Source organism: Balaenoptera acutorostrata, chromosome 8, assembly GCF_949987535.1.
Source record: "Balaenoptera acutorostrata chromosome 8, mBalAcu1.1, whole genome shotgun sequence".
Taxonomy (NCBI): Eukaryota; Metazoa; Chordata; class Mammalia; order Artiodactyla; family Balaenopteridae; genus Balaenoptera; species Balaenoptera acutorostrata.
The window spans coordinates 100933268-100951983 of NC_080071.1; the positions used below are offsets into that span (position 1 = coordinate 100933268).

Here is an 18716-nt window from a genome sequence, read left to right on the forward strand (position 1 = left end):
TAAAATGAAAACTTAGGTTCACACAAAAAAATCATACATGAATGTTCATGGCAGCTTTATTCATAATAGTCAAGAACTGCAAACAGCCAAGCTTTCCTTAAAGAAGTGAATGGTTAAAGTATGTTAAAGGCTTACCACTAAATACTGTTCAGCGATGAAAAAGAATGAACTTGTGATAGGTGCAACGCTGGGTGAATTGCCATGGAATTTTGTTGGGTGAAAAAAATGCTAATTCAAAAATGTTACATACTGTATGATTCTATTTATGTAACTTTAAAAAAAGACATCATTTTAGAAATGAAGAACAGATTTGCTCTTGACAGGGTTTAGGAACAGAAGAGTGGGTGTGAAGAATGTGAGTTTGGTTATAAACACGCAACACCAGGGATCCTTCTGGTGATGGAGCTGTTTATTTGTTGGCAAAACAACAAATAAACAGCTGTGGTGGTGAATACCCAAACTTATCATGTGACAAAATTGTATAGAACTCAATACACACACCACACAAAAGAGTACAAGTAAAACTGGGAAATATTAATAAGTTTGGTAGATTGCATCTTGGCTGTGATAGTATACTATAATTTTGCAAAATGTTACCTTTGAGGGGAACTTTGTAAATTGTACACAGGATCCCTCTGTATTATTTCTTGTAACTGCATAGGAATCTTCAACGATCGCAATAAAATTTTTCAGTTAAAAAAAGGAAACAGGAGTAAATGTCATGAAAGATGTTCTACTCCTCTACACTAGGGGTTATATAATACTATTACTATAAATGAAAGGAGAACAATATAAATGGAGGGGGCATATCATGTTTATGGAAGGGAGGACTTGATATTGCAAAGATGTCATTTCCCCCCAAGTTATTCTATCCAAAACAATCTTAATCAAAATCCCAACTTGTTTTCAGAAAATTGACACACTAATTCTAAAATGTCCAGGAAAATGCAAAATGCCAAGAACAACTCAGGCAATCTTGAAGAGCAGAAGGAATATTCTGGAGGACTTGCAACATCAGCTATTAAGACATTTTAAAATAGCAATAATTAAGACTTTGTCCTAGTGGTGAAAGAACAGACAAATAGATATATTGGAAAAAGCACAGAGTCCAGAAATGGATACACACATGTACCATCATCTACTTTATGACAAAGGTGACACTCCAGTGTAGTATATAAAAGTTATTTTTAACATATTGTATTAATTGGCTACCATGTGGAAGAAATAGTGTATCTTGACCCCTACTTCCCAGCTTACACAAAAATCAATTTCAGGTGGATTGTTCATGTAAATATAAAAAGTAAAACTATAAAACTTTAAGAATACAACACAAATATTGGGGTGGCCAAAATGTTTGTTCTTTTTCTCCCGTAAGATGGCTCTAGTAGCACTTAGTTGTCTTTAACGTCATGGGAAACAATTTTGTTAGACTGTATGTGACAGCTGTCATATCAGCGTGCATTTAAAAAACGACATCAAAATTGGTGAATTTTTGTAGAGCCCTTTTAATATTGAAGATGGAAGAAAAAAGAAACATTTTTGGTATATTATGCTTTATTATTTCAAGAAGGGTAAAAACACAACTGAAACGCAAAAAAAGATTTGTGCAGTGTATGGAGAAAGTTCCGTGACTGAGCAAAGGTGTCAAAAGTGGTTTGCGAAGTTCTGTGCTGGAGATTCCTCGCTGGAGGATGCTCCACGGTTGGGTAGACCAGTTGAAGTTGACAGCAATCAAATTGAGACATTAATTGAGAACAATCAATGTTATACCACACAGGAGAGAGCCAACATACTCAAAATATCCAAATCAAGCACTGAAAATCATTTGCACCACCTTGGTTATGGTCATCGCTTTGATGTTTGGGTTCCACATAAGCTAAGCAAAAAACATCTCCTTGACCATATTTCTGCATGCAATTCTCTACTTAAACATAAGGAAAACATTCCATTTTTAAAACAAGTTGTGACGGGGGATGAAAAGTGGATACTGTACAAAAAAAATAATGTGGAACAGAAGAGATCATGGGGCAAGTGAAGTGAACCACCACCAACCACACCAAAGGCCAATCTTCATCCAAAGAAGGTGATGTTGTGTATATGGTGGGATTGGAAGGGAGTCCTCTATTATGAACTCCTTCCAGAAAACCAAACGATTAATTCCAACAAGTACTGCTCCTGATTAGCCAAATGAAAGCAACACTCGATAAAAAGTGCCCAGAAGTAGTCAACAGAAAATGCATATTCTTCTATCAGGATAATGCAAGACCGAATGTTTCTTTGACAACCAGGCAAAAACTGTTACAGCTTGGCTGGGAAGTTCTGATTTATCTGCCGTATTCACCAGACATTGCACCTTCAGATTTCCATTTATTTCAGTCTTTACAAAATTATCTTAATGGAAAAAACTTCAATTCCCTGGAAGACTGTAAAAGGCACCTGGAACAATTCTTTGCTCAAAACGATAGAAAGTTTTGGGAAGGTGGAATTAAGAAGTTACCAGCAAAATGACAGAAGGTAGTGGAACAAAAGGGTGAATATGTTGTTCAATAAAGTTCTTGGTGAAAATGAAAAAATGTGTCCTTTATTTGTACTTAAAAACCAAAGGCACTTTTTGGCCAACCCGATATATCTTCATGACTTGCTGGTAAGCAAGTATTCTTAAATTAGGAACAAAAGTGTTATTTTAAAAAAGGGCTGACTACATTAAAATTGAGAATCTGTGTTTATCAGAGGATACTGTTAAGTGTTAAAAGGCCAGTGCATAGAGCAAAGATTATATATAATATATACATCTAACAATGGTCATTTGTCCAAAATATATAATACACAGCTTCACAGGGCAAAAGGCATGAGCAAGCTTTGAAAGGGCCATAAACTTGTGAAAAAGTGAAAAATCCATTAATCATCTGGGGAATGTAAATTAACACACAATAATTGTAGTTAGATTGTTTGCAAACACAGCCTCATTAATTTCTTAGTCTCTGCAGGCATGGCTTTTTTGAAATGAGAATTTGCTTTTCCTCCCATGAAAAGATAATGTTACTTTCCACAAGTACAACATGTTGTCATACAAGACTCCAGAAGACCTTGAATCTGAGATGGGCTTGTAACTTGCTTTGGCCAGGAGAATGTGGAAGATGTGATGTTGTGGACCTCCCAGGAATGCTGCTGCCACCATGCAAAGAAGCCCAGGCCAGCCCCTTGAAGATGACAGAATATCTGGAGAGGGAGGCAGAGCCAACAACAACTACCAAATGTCAGACATGTGATTGTGGCTGTGGTGGACTGTCTAGTACCAGTTTAGCCTCTGGATGACTACAGTAGCATGAGTGTCCCCTGGAAAGACTAGCAAAAGCACTGCCCAGATGACAACAGGCCAAAACTTCTGACCCATGTAATTGGTCCATGTAGAAAAAAGTGGTTATTTAAAGCCTGTAAATTTTGGTGTATTTTGTTACACAACAATCGTTAACTGAAACAATGATACAGCACTACACACCCACCAGAGTTGCTAAAATGAAAATCAGAGACAATGCCAAATGCTAGCCCCAAAGTGAGCATCTGTAACCCTTACACTCTAGTGGTGGAAATGCAAACTGGTACAGTCATTTTGGAACACCACTTGGCAGTATCTACCAAAGTTAAACATACACATACTCTAACTCTAAACATACACCATACTCTAAGCAATTCCACTCCTTAGTTACAGGCTCAAGATAAATGTATCCAAAACATGTGTAAAAATGTTTATTACAGCACTATTCATAAAAGAATATTTGGGATTACCCAAATATTCTTCTAAAGTAGAATGGATAAAAAAGTAAATTGTGATATATTCTTACATTATACAGCCACAAGAACAAACAAATGACAACTACACACAACTATACACAAAAGCATCACAAACATAATTCTAAGAGAAAGATGCATAACTGCATTTATATAAAGTTCAAAAGTGAGCAAAAATAGTCCATGGTGTTGGTAGTGAGGACAGTAGTTAAATTTGATGGAGGAGTGAAGGGAAGCAACACAAGGAGGCTTTCGGGGTGTTGGTAGCACTCTATTTCTTGATGTGAATGCTGGTTACACAGACCTATTTGCTTTGTGAGAATTCATCAAACTGTACACTTATGATCTGTGCACTTTTGTGTATACATATTATACTTCAATAAATTTACAAAAACAAAAACAAAAAAATGCATAATGAAAGAGAATACATTCTTCAGAAAAATACTAGTGCCTTGGTATTAGAGACAGATATGACTAAAAAATTGGTTAAGTGACATGAATAGAAACCAAGGATAAGAATTTAAGATACTATTTTATGATGTCCACATAATCAATATAATTTTTGGGGGGGTAATTTTTGCTTTAATGTTAATTTATATAGATTATATATATTTTTTAAAAGTTATTTTTAAAATAGTTTTTGAATAGGACACTATGGTGGCTCCAACAATATAATACAACTAATTTGTACTCAATAAACAGTTATCAAACTTTACTTCTTTTCAATGTTTTCTCTCACTCTCAAAGTTTTCCTATTTTGAACCAAAAATTACATGGTCACACACCTATCATGCTCCACCTGTTTTTTCATACACTAACATCTGGGGTTTTATTTCTATTTGCTGATGGTTGCTCAAAGTTTGCTCTTAGTTGTTGTGTTCTTTTGTTTTTTGTTTTTTTCTTGACCAAAACACTTTAATTTACAACTTTAATATACAATATGATGTCTGAAATTTCTTGAAATTCTCACCTGGGTGTTGGAAAGAGTTGAGTCTACACTTTCAGTCTTCATCATCAGGAAGGATATCTAATTCTTCATCCGTCCATTGGGAAGGATCTGGATATGGAAAGTGACCCAGCACGGCATCTGAGTCATGCCAAAATCGCCAGAGAATCCAGAACCGCATGGTTGCACTGAAGAACTCCGCCTTGATCACCTGGGATCTGGTCAGCTGGGGAAACTGTCTGTACCAGGGCTCGATATGCACACCTCCACCAGCATGATGGACTCCAGCGCCTTCTGACACCTGCGCGAGGCAGCCCCTAAAGAAATGGCCTCCAACGCCCAGGAAAGGTGCTTGCCGCGTCCGAGCCGACATGCCAGCCCGCAACCGGACAGCAATCCCCAGGCTGCACCGCCGCCTCACGTCACTTCCCTTGGCACCCCGCCCAGTTTTAGTTGATTTCTAAATAGTTTTTCGATAAAAGTTTTCTCTAATAAATTTCCTGGCTATTTGCTCCACTTGCTAAACCCAGATGTTTTGGGGTGTGCCTCGTCTTTCAGCTCTCCTTGTGGTTCTTAACTTCTCAGAATTCAAGTTTCCCCGCAAATCTCTTGAGGAAGTTGCATCTCCCCAGAGAAGACTGGGTTCTCCCTCTTCCACTCACACACAACACTTTCTTTTGGTGTTCAGGGCCATTAGGAGCCCTGGTCTGAAGGAATCCTGTGGTGGTCCTTAGACCAGGTGCTGTTGGTGCAGCCCATTCCCTGGGCTGGGAAGACCTGCTTCCCAACAGAGCCTGGAAGGTTGTAGGATGGTGTAGGGCTCTACGTGTGGCCTGGTAATCTCCTGGGTGGCCTCCTCCCACCCACACCCAGCGGTCTCCTCACCATTTCCATGAGTAGGGCTGTCTCTGCCTCTGGTCACCTCTACCTGTTCCCCCCTGACCCCAAAGGTTCTGGAGAAGCCCCACCAACACCTTGAACTCTGACTTGGCCAATGTGGAATGCTCTCTCCCTCCTCTGACTGTCTTTGCCATTTGAACCTTAATGCATTTGCCTCTTTGTTTTTTACTTATTTTTATCTGTGGGTTTCCTGTCTTACCAAGTTCCAGATTACAGCTGTGATTTGAGATAAACCCGTTTCAACAACATAATCACAATATCAAAAAGAATAATTATATTTAGTGCTTAATGGACACCTGACACTATACTTGATTTAAAAAATAACCCTTACGCCAACTCTTACTATGCTGATGATACTTACTGGTCATGGATGAGGGAAGTGGTGAACAGAGAGGCTCAATTACTTGCCTGGGATCTCTTAGCAGGATGTGGCAGAGCTAGAATATGTACTCTAGTCTGGGACTTAAGCACACACCCTGTTCTATCCACCCTGCCTCTATTTAGGCCATGGCTGTGTCTATCATTTCTGACAGTAAACCTAGCTGATTGCGGTGAATTAATTTTTTCTCCCTGCATTGGTTCCTTTTTGTTGCTCAATACACCACAGCAACCAACTGTTTGGCATCATGTGTTCAAAATTTTTAATTCCTGGATTTACATGACACCTTTTCAAAAAGATAAAATACAATGAAATGATCATCTCTTATAGAACTAATTAGTAAAAAGAAAAAACAAACAAATGCGCACATGTACAGGTAATGCTGCATATTAGAGGCAAGAGGGGCTTTTAAAAAACCACTAGGTGGAACCTGCCTCAGACCACTTAGATGGGCTCTCTGGGTGCAGAATCGGATGTGTCCATGTTACCGAACTCAGGTCCGGCTGCTCTCTGCTTGAAAATCAATCCCCAAGGGGCAAGTGTTGCTAGAAAGAAAAATTGCTTTTAATCAGAAAGCCAGTAATCTGGGGAGAAGGTAGACTCATGTCCCCTAAAAACCAAATCCAAAGACTCTGCTCAGCCATGAAAGTTTTTAAAGGGAAAAGGGGAAGTAATCTAAATTAATCACTGAGATAAGGGCTCAAACTCCTAGCCATCTCCCATTATGAGTGCAAGCTTGTCTAATCCTTGTGATCTTCCTCTAGATGCTATGTTGTTCACACAGTTTGTTTAGGGGATTACTGAATGGGAAGCTAGGGAAGAGATCTGATCATCTGTTAATAACTTATTCTTCATTTCTACTTCTTTGATCAAGGAAAGAACCAACAGGTTAGGCAAGGTATTGTGTGATCAAAAGTTTTGAAAATTGTGCTAGAGCAGGAGATGAGTAGAGCATGGGGATGCCTGATTTAAGGTTGGTTACAATATAGCTCTGCTAAAGTGACAAGACAAAAGGGACCTCCTGCAGAGAGCTCTTTCATGCAAAAAGCTGCTAACATTCATTGTGCAAACAGAGGTGGGAACCACCTGGGGGGGGTGTCTCATGGTAGACAGAAACTTCAGTGCCTCTGGTATCATTTCTTGGAGTGAAATGTTTCAACATAGGACAGAACTAACTGTGGTCCCACAGAGGTGCTACAGGAAACTTCTTTTCTAGCTACTTTTAATGTGTTGCTTTCCCTGAGTGTTTTCCTCCCGTAGAGGGAGAACACTCTGCAGGGAATAAGTAGCTGTTAGACAGACACTTAGAAGAAGCTGAGTATCAGGCTTCCCTCCTTCATCAAACATACAGTAAGTACAGTGCAGTGTTCCAAACTCAGGGAGAAGGCCTGCCAAGAATACTGGAATTAAACTTATTTCTTTCTCAATAAACTCTGCAGAAAATTCGGTGGGATTAGAGAGACAAGCAAAACAGCATGTAAAATATATGTTTATATGTTCAGGATAGAACTTGGAGATGAATTATGGAGGTCATAAAAATGTAGCTATAAATCAGATCTGGCAAAAGGTCTAGCAGCAGAGGTGAGTGGGTGCCAGCCATCTGTGGATCAGAGGTCATGCGAAAGAGCAAGGCCTGTAGGAGATGGGGAACCCTGCTGTCAGCATCTACTTTCCTGGTGCAGATGTGCAGAACCTTTCCTCCAAGGGCAAGATAAAGCAGCAGCTACAAGTACAGATTCCAGCAATGGAATGACTTGCTGGCTGTGTGAGCATGGCGAGTCCCATCACCTCTCTTAGCCCCTCTTCCCTTATCTGGAACATCTGGATGCTGATGGTACCTATGCTCTGGGGTTGTGGGGACAGTTAGACAAGAAAAGAGTCAGTCTATTACAGCAGAGAGCCTCGTGTGTTACCCAGCAAAGAGTAACCATGATAGCATTACTATCCATGGGCATGACAGAATGAAGTTTTTCACACTGGATGGAAGGAGCTCGCTGCTCTCTACCACACCAGAGACTCCACGGTTCCTCCAAGGGGGACTCTCAGTTTAAAGCCCGAAGGTCAGTGTAAGAATAGGACACAGGACACAGAATCTGACCCCCTTGTTTAGCATCCTGGAGCAATCAAAACTCCCCTCCACCCCATCACTTTTGCATCAACATTCCTAAATTGCATGCTGTTTTCTGATGATCATCATGATTCAAATTTTAATAATCTTCTTGTTGAAAAACAAATCAAGAAATGAAAAAATAAAATGAGCTGGAGATATTGCATTTCTCTGGAAGGCTACCACTAGTTAAGATGTTGAAAGCAATTTTTAACACCATTTCTCACCATGATGAGAAATCTGACAGGTTTACAAATTAGCATTCCGGGACTCTCACACTGAATGTCCATGTTTTGTCAGATTCTCTGATGATCACAAACGTGCTTGGTAATTACTGCACGTTGATACAATACCGTGAAAAAAATAAAGCACACTCTCAGGTGATTCCAGGAAACTGGTCTTTTCATTTGTATTATAAACTCTTGTTTTTGGCAGTTATGAGAAAAAAACGAATAGTATTTTGTAAGGCTAAGTTACCAATTCTTCTTTAGATAAATTTCAGGTTTAAGAATGATTAGACACCAGTGTCTGTGCTAGGTATACAAGCCATGTTGTCTGCTTCGTAGGATCCTTCCAGCATATTTGGAACCCAAGATGCAGATGGAAAATATTTCACATAATGTGGGGTGACTCCAAATCGCTACTTTTCCAGCAAATAAGCAGTTTAGGATAATTTCTCATTTTATTATGCATGGCAGCTGCTACTGGGCTCACTTAATTCCCATCTCCCACAGGACGGGAATAATTCCAGAGGCTGTTCAGAAAGGTCATTTCTGCCAGGAAATTTTTGATAAATTAGCTAACATAAACCCTGGGTTAGATTGCAACATTTTTTTCTTTTCCTCCTCTTTCTTTTTCTTTTCTTCTCCTACTCATCCTCCTCTTCCTCCTCACCTCCTTTCCTTCTTCTTAATATAAAGCTATCATGTGTTGGTAAATTACCAGTTAGGTAACAACTGAATAGTAAGAGAGACATCCAAGTTGAATTTCCATAACACCCAGGGCATTGTTAGAAGTGTGAGCTTCAAAATAATTTTAGAAAGAAGAACCAGAAATAGACAGAAGCATCCCTTTTCTAACTATTGTCCCATTCCCATGTGTAGAGCATTCTTCCTCTTGTGCCCCAAGGTAAAGACTTAGAGTCGTAGCACTTATAACATAATACTGACATCTAACATACCTTGACTTCTGCTATGAGTTGGAGAAATTACACCCATTATCTCATTTAATTACATCAATCATCGAGTAAATAGGTTTAGTCCTATATTTCAGAGGAAATAAAGAGGCTCAGAGAAGTTAAGTGACTGGTTCAAGGTAGCACTGCTTGCAGTAAATCAGCTTTCATCTCAAGTCTGTGTGCTTCTGGGCCTGTGCCTTTACCCCCATTCTGTTTCACCCTAGCTTGGTTATGTGTATCCACTGGCGTCTGTGAAAGGCAACGATTACATCTTTGCTCTGCTTCATAAATGCCTGTGCAGTGAACCTGCAGCAGCTGCTCAACATGGGTTTATTGAAAGAATAAACAAAGGAATAAGCAAATGAGTATATGAAGCTACTATTGCTTCAATCACTTACTCAGCATTTCTCAAATGAATATCTACCATGAACAAGGCCAGTGTCTCTGGAAGTAGACTCCTGAGACAGAGATTCACATGCATTTGATTTATTGCAAGAGTCATCTCAGGAGAAAGAGGATGAAGGAGGAAGGATAGAATAGGGCAAGGAGCTAAAGAAAGATGTGGTCTCAGTTGGAGTCGACTTCAGCCTGATCCCACAGGGAGCTCTGGAGCGGAGACTGTACCACAGAGTGCAATTAGGCAAGGAGCAGACTTTTATCAGTCAGTCATTAGCCGTGAGCTGCCCATAGGGGAGGGGCCTTAACCTCCAACCAGGCAGCTTCTATCAGCCAAGGGTGATTCTCTGGAGAAAAGGGCACCAGGAGTTGGGGATGGGTGAGTGAGTGAGGTTAAGGGGATCAGCAGGAACCAACAGCATATTTTCGGGCAGACATTATTAAAATCCTATGGACATTTCCCCAGGCAATCCCCATTGGCGTGCATTTTCAATGCCTGCACTCCACTCCATCATTGCCATTCAAGGCCCATCCTAAGACCAGCCTCCCTCAAGGAGTCTCCCTGGACCACTTCACCCAGGGGTCTTTCCTTTTCAGAAATCCTACAGTGATCCCCTGAGCAAAATGTTTATATAGTTAATCATTGCCTTTAAATGCCTTTAGATTATTATACATGCATATAATTATGTCCTTATTAAACCTGAAAATTCCTCCAAGGCATTGATTGTGGCATCAAATGGCAATCTTTATCTTGATGCACTTGGCCATGCTAGATGTTGTCAAGGATGTAATAGAAGGCATTGATCCTGTATAGTAATGAATATGATAGATTGTATAGTAATAAATAATAATAGTGTACATTTTGTAGTGCTTTCTATTTGTCAGGCAATGTGTTAAGCACTCAACAAGTATCATTTCATATAATCTCCACAAATTTTTGTCAAGGAGTCTATTATTAGGAATGCTAAGATAAGAGAAAACCTGGATACAGAGTGGCTTAAACAAATTAGGGATGTCTTCATCCTGTATCTGGGAAATCTAGAGATAGAGTATTCCTGGCCTTGGCTTCATGGCTCTCTGTGACCCTCTTGGACTTTTCCATCTGCCTGTTACCCTATGGTCACACAGTCACTGATGCTCCTCCCCCAGGCATCCCATTTAATTCAAGACAGGAAGGAAAAGCTGTTGCTCACTGCATCTGTCTTTTATCAGACAAAGTAAAACCGTTTTCAGAAGATGCCAGGAGGGCTTCCCTGGTGGTAGTGGTTAAGAATCCACCTGCCAATGCAGGGGACACGGGTTTGAGCCCTGATCCAGGAAGATCCCACATGCCACAGAGCAACAAAGCCTGCGAGTCACAACTACTGAACCCATGCACCACAACTACTGAAGCCCATGCGCCTAGAGCCCTTACTCTGCAACGAGAAGCCACTGCAATGAGAAGCCTGCGCACCACAACAAAGGGTAGCCCCTGCTCGCTACAACTAGAGAAAGCCCACGCACAGCAATGAAGACCCAAAGCAGCCAAAAATTAATTAATTAATTAAAGAAAAAAAAAGAAGATGCCAGGAAACTTCTACTTCCATGTTATGGCCAAAATTGTGTAATAAGGTTATCCTTTTCAGCAAGGAAGGTTGGCAAACTATGCATTTTGTTTTCTCCGATGCTTTCTCATCACAGTGGGGTGAACTGCAATAAGAGAGAATAGGAATTTGGAATGTCTGTCGGGTCAGCCCACAGACATTATCTGCTGCTCGCAAGTACTAAATTCATCTCCATTTCACAGATGAGAGAACTGATGCAATGAAGTAATTGTCCAAGGACTCGTAAGCAGTGGGTCCAGTATTCACATTCAATTCTGACTGCATAGCCTGCACTTTTGACTACTATGTTATATTATTTCTTTAGGTACTGCATCTCAGTGCCTCATTTCTATCTCAAAAATGATAACTCCAGGATAGGGATAATTTAGAGCACTACTTTAGAGCATTCATCATTAACAATAAAAACATCTAAACCCTGGGTTGATATGGTTTTCCAGAGAAGACTAGCTGTGAGAAAGCTGGATTTGGGTTAATATAGGAGAAGTCCTCGTGATGTGAGTACAAAGAGGGTGATGATCTCCATTAAGCACACACACACGTTGCATCCTCCATGCTTAATACAGAAGAACAATCATCCAATAATCTATATTATTTTGACCTAAGAAAGACTATAACTATGTTTTGATCTCAGAATGCCAAGTTAAGTTTTGTACATCCCCATTTTTATAATTCAAAACTTCCTGGCTGAGACAATTTAATTTTGATATTTTCTGAATCTCTGTTACAAATGACACAGAATAAGGTATCTTGGCAGAAGGTGTGGTATGAATGTGAAATTCATGAAAGGTAGGAGTCCTAGTCACCCACCTTCTAATTTGGAGATAAGAGTGACTCCCAGGACAAAAGCAGAGACAATACAGCCAAGACGGTGTTGGGAGGTTGCTGGTCCTGGGTGCACTGTGGTGTGCTGGAGACGGCTCACACTGACTCACCAGCGCCTGCCACTAGCATTTCTTCCCAATTCTGTGGTCAGTGATGGCACAATGACAGCTTGAAATCATGTATAGGGTAAGTACTTATACCACTGATCTGGTTCCAAATGCCCTGTGTGGGGTCTCATCCAGGACTGGCTGGATCACATGGCCTAAGACTCTTATGGGGTTTCTTGCTCCCACTGCTCAAGGCTGCCCTCTAGTGGACCCTAATCCCAAAGAGATGACAGATGGTTCCACGGTGCCACAGAGAGAAGTGAACTGAAGGCAAGATGGCCAGCCTTGTTCCAAGGAGAGAGAGATAGAAAAAAGAGGGAGGGGGAGGGTGAGAGGGGAAGGGGGAGAAGAGAGAGAGAATGAGAAGAAAGGAAGGAATAGGGAAAAGAGGACTTGACCTCCCCATTTGTTCTCTAAGTTCAAGAAGACATTTCTTTAATAGAAGTTCTTTTAAAATGCTCCATGACAGTGGAAAATTTGAGTGTGAGTTGTGTCTACCAAAAATGTGAAAGGCAGAAAGAAAAGAAGGGCAGAAAAGGGAGAACAATATAAAAGGGTAAGAGAAGGCAGGAGGGAAGGAAAAGTAAGGAAAGAGAGCAGATTAGATGGTAGGGAGGGCAGAAGAAGGGAGGGGAGGAATGGAGGAGGGGAAGGGGAAGAGCTGCTACCAGAGCCTGAGGGGCTGGCAGTGTTGGTGATGGAAGCATGCAGGGGGCAGGAGCCACTGCAGGTGGAGCTTACTTTCTAGTGGAAACAGGGACTAGCTGCTGGCATTGTCATTTTCCTTCTCTGGTCTACTTTTTGTGTGCATCTCTGTTAGCTGCCGCATATTCTGGGACAGAGTACATCTCTGTGACCTCTATACCCAACTGAGTGCCTGCAATAGAGAAGATGCTCAGGAGGGAAAAGAATGCTGGATTTTGCTCAACACCTAAAGTGAAAGACTAACAACCACAGACCCATATTTGTTAAGCCTGCACAGATAAAACCTGGTTGTGTTCTCTGTTTGGCATCAAACCATAGCAAGTAAAGGTGGGATCCAAGGTCAATAGGAGGTCATTTCAGTCTGCTCAAGACCATTTCCTTGATGACATGGGTGAGAGTAACTGAAATCCACACTTGGAAACCTCCCTCTGAAGGCTCCCTTGTAGCACAGAGGAAATGGTGTGGGTTAGAAGCTGCTCTATGCATGGTTGACGCCCATATCGATTCTTTAGCCACAGAGACCAATACAAGTCAGATTAGACCATCATCACACTGCTTGGTCCCAGCTGGGTTCTTCATGTCTAGAAAAAACAAGGAATGAACCAGTCCTGGTCCTCAGGTCTCCTTGTCTCTGGAGCAGCAGGCCAGGTTCAGGTTTTGGGGTGCAGCCTCGGAGCTTCTCTTGCTCCCCAAGATCTTTGTCCTTCATATCCTTCAGAACCCTCCAACTCCAGCCTCTCTCTTGGTCTCACATTTGAGTGTCCTTGGGTCATAGGTCTTTGTAAGGTCTGCAGAGAGTCCTTACACTCCTCACCAGTCATCCCCGTTGTGATTTAGGGGGCAAGACCCAAACTGCACTCTCTGTGGTAACCCCACAGCCTTACAAAGAGGAAGTTTTGTTTTGTTTTTTTAATTTGTGTGAAGGAGACTAGCAGTGTTACTATTTAGTTATACTGCTATTAACCTTCAACTTTTGTATAGCACATAAGAAATAACACTGCTCATATATGCAAGGGAAAGCAAGTCAGTAAAATGTGCATGACAAAGAGATTATTTAAGTGAATGCCTCTAAAACATACCAATTTAATAAATAGCAAAAATACCATTTCACCTTTATTTTTGGATCACCATTACAGACCATCACATCCTGCTGCCAGTTGTGTGACTTTCTTCAACCACAGTTGCCCTGGATAACCTAGCATGTATGTATGTCAGGCATGTACACACTTACATATATCAATTTGTTTAAGCTTCATAACAACCACTCAGCCCTTTTACAGATGAATTTGGGTTTTTTTTTTCAACTTTTTATTTTATATTGGGCTATAGGTGGTTAACAATGTTGTGTTAGTTTCACTTGTACATCAAAGTGATTCAGTTATACATATACATGTATCTATTCTTTTTCAAATTATTTTCCCATTTAGGTTGTTACATAATATTGAGCAGAGTTCCCTGTGCTATATAGTAGGTCCTTGTTGGTTACCCATTTTAAATATAGCAGTGTGTACATGTCAATCCCAAACTCCCTAACTATCTCTCCCCGCCTCCCTTTCCCCTCTGGTAACCATAAGTTCTTTCTCTAAGTCTGTGAGTTACAGATGAATTTGTTAATGCACAGATCAGTAAAGCAGCTCGGAGCATCTAGTGCATGAGTGACAGAGCTAGGACAAAGCTACACTCTCATGTGCTCTGGATTTCATGTTCTGCTCATTGGGCTGGGCCCCTCTTTCTCATGTTATTGGTCAGTGTCTTTCCATGTATACTTGCTGTGAGTCTGTGTTCTTGTCTGCAGAGCTTCCAGAATGCCTGTCTCTTGATGGCACAGGGCTACTCTTACTGTAATTAATATTTCTTTCATTAGTTCATTCATACTATTGATACATAGACTTGGAAAAGAAATGTTTTGAAGAAAACCCTCCAAATGATATTTTGGGGATTTTCAAGGAAATTCTACTTCCTACCACTTAATTTCATACCCCTAAAAAAAAAAAAAAAAGTCTGTTGACGACTGCCTTTTGTTACACAACCAATACTTTTCTTGATCACTCCTTCCTATAAAACAGTGCCTCCAGATTTGAAGACAACTGGAGGGAGCCCTCATGCTGAATGAGGAGAATGAGATGGACGTTCAGACCTGCAGTTTCAGGATAGAGAGCAGCGAACAAGGATTCTGTAATATCCTGTTCTGCCTGCAATGGTTACAGGATAGTCTTAGTGGGATGGAAGGCATCCTGTGAATGTGGGTCATGTGGGAGAAGAGTGTTATTGATTCAGTGGCTATAACATCTCTAAACTACAGTGGTTTCCTCTGTCAGCTTCCCATTAATTATTTCTAATTTAATTAGTTCACATTTTATACATGTTCTGTGCACAAGATAAAATACTGCAGGCTTGAAAAGCAGAGAATTTGCAAACATAATGAGTATAAAGAGAGAGCTGACAAAAAGACAGCCAGAGTGGGGTTGGCGGGCCATGGGCAAGGCCAATCGACCTCTCATCACAAAAGGGCTGCCGTTTCTGATCTTGCATGTGTGTTGCGTTCCAGGCCACTATTCAGGCAGTCCTGCACAGTTTGCGTGTAAGTAAATTAAATAAACAAAGAGCCAGGAGGCTGATTCCCTGGCTGGAGCAGAAGTATTCCATTAGTTTAAGTGTCTGTGTGCTGGCCAAGAAGTAAACCACTGCTACAGAGTAACACGTCTCAGAATACTTAGGGTTTGTAGGCTAGAAGAGATTTTCAGTAAGAAAACTGAAGCTCAGAGTGGAAAAGGAAGATCTGCTCCAATTCCCATAGGTGGTTTTTGGCAGAGACAGGGCTACAATTCAGGTCTCTTGATCAGATTCTCTTTTCACTGCCTCCTGTGATCCCCCAACATCAATGTCAGGGAATCTTCCCAGGTCTAGGCTTATCGTTTCTGGTCCGTGCAGTAAGCCCCAAGATCTGATTTTGGAGAAATAGTACTCCAGAGGCTACCTAGTGCCTCCTCGGAGTCAGTGACTGCAGAGGGTAAGCTTTCCTCAGGAACTTTGGTGGGGTTGGAGCTTTTCCCCATTTCATGAGCTTGATTAACTGGAACAAATGCCAAATGACCTCAAACACCTACATAAAATTAGGCTCTCTTTCCACTAATTTCTAGCTATTGTTAACTATTCCTAATGTAGTTTTAGTATCAAAATATGTTAGAACAGCTTTAACACCCTTTAAACTTACCTCGTGAAGGGAATCTGGATTGGGTCTTAGACCTTTGGGAAAGGTGGCTCCTGAAACTCCTCCTGGAAATGTTTTATTGTCTTTTTTCCCTCTTGGGGTGGTATGATGCTAGCTGCAAATTTATAATTTCTCAGGTTTGGACACCTATTTACTTCTAATTCTCCTGCCTGTTTTATCTTCATTTCAAAGAAAAGAGAAACCCAGGAAACACTAAGACTGAAGTTTTGAGAATAAACCCATTTCATTCTGGATAGGCTAGATCATGCTGTAGTAACCAACAACCACCAGACCTCAGACTTACACAAGGTAAGTTTACATCTCACTCATGAAAAGTCCACTCTGGAATGTAGGTGGCTCTCTGGGGCTGCTTTAACTGCTTCAGCCCAGAAGTGACACCTGTGCCTAATGCTCATATTCCATTGACGAGACCTAGTCTATGGCTCCACTTCATTCACACTGCAAAGAGCTGTGACTGTAGCCATGCATGTGCCTGGTCAGGAAAGGAGGCCTGGATACTATGAACACTAAGGTCGGTGTTTGCCCCAGCAGGTAATGTCTAAGCTTTTAAAATTCCCAGCCAAGTTTTTACTGACTGATGGAAGACATTTTAGCAAAGATGGCAGTGGGAATACATGCATTTACCTCTTCTGCATCTTATTTTAGCTCTTAGCCTCACTAAGCACATATAAAAATAGGAAGGAATATCTGTACCATCACTATTTTCCACTGCGTGGAGGGTTGGCACCCATAACCCCCATATTGTTCAAGGGTCAACTGTATTCTTCAATAAAAATATATTACTTAAAATAAGATAAAATTTTGCTTAAAACAAAGAATAAGGTTTGCCAATTAAAAACCCTAAGACCTGAGCCCTGACCCATGGAGACTACTGTCCTCTGTCCTTCTCTACCTGAGTGTACAAGAAATACCACAGACTCAACTGAACCTAAACTCTCTTGTGAAGGCTGCCTCGTTCCAGCATCCTGAAAGTGTTGATCTTTCCCCTAACTCTTACTCTCCCCATCTGATGGGAAAACTAGTCCTGTCAATCCCACTCCCTTGATACCTTTGGTGTACATCTTTTGTCCTTATTGCTAATAAGTTTTCATCATCTCTTGGCTAGAAAGTATCTCTATTAGTCATGTTCCCTTCCAATCTATTCTCCATTCTGAGCAAGAACAGTTTTTTGTTTTTGGGTTTTTTTTTTTTAAATGCAAATCTGATCTTGTCTTTCATCTTCTCAAAACCCTTTAGGGAACACCTATAGATTTAGGCTCTGGTCCAAACTCCCTATAGGCTAGGCCCCCATGGCATTCCCTCTCATCCTCCACCACTCCCCATCCTGCCCTTTAGACCTGGGCATGTGGGATGAATTGCAGATGTGAAAACCTCTTGAAAATCTCTATGCCTTTGCACAAATCTCCTCTACTTGCTAAAGAGTCCCTTATCCTTTCTCTACCTCATTCTTCAAAACCCAGCTCACATATCAACCCTTTGTGAAGCCTTATATGGCTCCCAAGCTGAGGCAGGTGCATTCTCTGTGATTTTTGTTGTTGTTGTTGTTAATCACTGTTATAGATTTGTCCAACTATATTTTAATTATTATTCCAATGGCCTCCTTCAGTGAACTGAGGGAGATAACTTGAAGACAGGGGTTGTGATTTACAGCCGTGTGTCTCTTGGGACCACATGGCAGGAAGTCAGTGAATGTGGAATGAAAATCCCTGGAACACCTTCTGCTAAAGGGAGCAAGACTTTTGAGCAGTCACAGCCTCACTGTTGTCTGTGTGTATGTGTGTGAATTGTTTATGTGTGAGCATCTATGTGTAATTAATATTTTCTTAACTTTCTAAATCATTATGACGTACCCACCTTGGGAAGGTATCTCCAGTATGATGGTTATGGAATGAGAAAAGACAATGGCTCCCAAACCTTGTGCCTGTCCAGGGAAGGGTTAGAGAAATTCCCTCCAAGAAGCTGCAGGGCCCACATCTCTGTGGCTGGGCAACTGGAACTCTTTGGGACTGTGGATGAAAAATTTTTATCAGCTTGAGAATTGTCTTGTTCCACACCTGGACTTTAAGTCTCTGTCATTAGGCCTGGGGAAGACCCTATAGTGAAGGAGTTGCCCTAACTTGATCTAGTCAGATTTCCTGAGGTCTCTACTGGACTAAGGTATGGCAAGGACAGATGACAGGACAGCAGTGCTCCAGCTGAGCAGAGGGACAAGGGCAGGGAGTGAATTGGAGTCCTCTCTTACCTGGAGACTCTTGCATGACACATGAGCAGCCACGGTTCTGTTCAGAGTGTCTGTGTATCAAACTCTCCAGCATTGTATCACTGGGTAATGAATGGTACCATCCAAGATAGCTGTGCAGTCACTTGAGAAGCTGCATCAGAGCCTTTGTCTCTGGCTGAGGTGGGGCTCACATGTGCACAGACCACAGATGCCAAGTGCTCATCCTCTGGGGCCAAAGACCAATCTATCTTGGAGCAGGGAGCCAAGAGTCTCTCTTCTGTTCTGTGAGAGCTCAGCAGTCTTTTATGAGGATACCCTTCAACCCCTCTTG

At 41.2% G+C, this 18716-nt stretch overlaps 1 protein-coding gene and 1 non-coding gene across 2 annotated transcripts; both read right to left on the reverse strand.

Annotated features, from left to right (window-relative positions):
* Positions 1-4746: 4746 nt before the first annotated feature.
* On the reverse strand, positions 4747-5108 carry LOC103017454 (NADH dehydrogenase [ubiquinone] 1 beta subcomplex subunit 2, mitochondrial-like). Its single transcript, XM_057551821.1, has one exon. It carries the CDS (start codon positions 5106-5108, stop codon positions 4791-4793), a length of 318 nt encoding a protein of 105 aa, XP_057407804.1. The 3' UTR covers positions 4747-4790.
* Positions 5109-13844: 8736 nt separating this feature from the next.
* Positions 13845-13972, reverse strand: LOC114238026 (small nucleolar RNA SNORA19). The gene has a single exon (XR_003623465.1). It is a non-coding gene; the product is annotated as a small nucleolar RNA SNORA19 (small nucleolar RNA).
* Between the last annotated feature and the right edge of the window lie 4744 nt (positions 13973-18716).

What these genes read in the sequence shown, in the direction of transcription:
- LOC103017454 (XM_057551821.1), bottom strand. Translation starts at nt 5,108, where the DNA reads ATGTCGGCTCGGACGCGGCAAGCACCTTTCCTGGGCGTTGGAGGCCAT.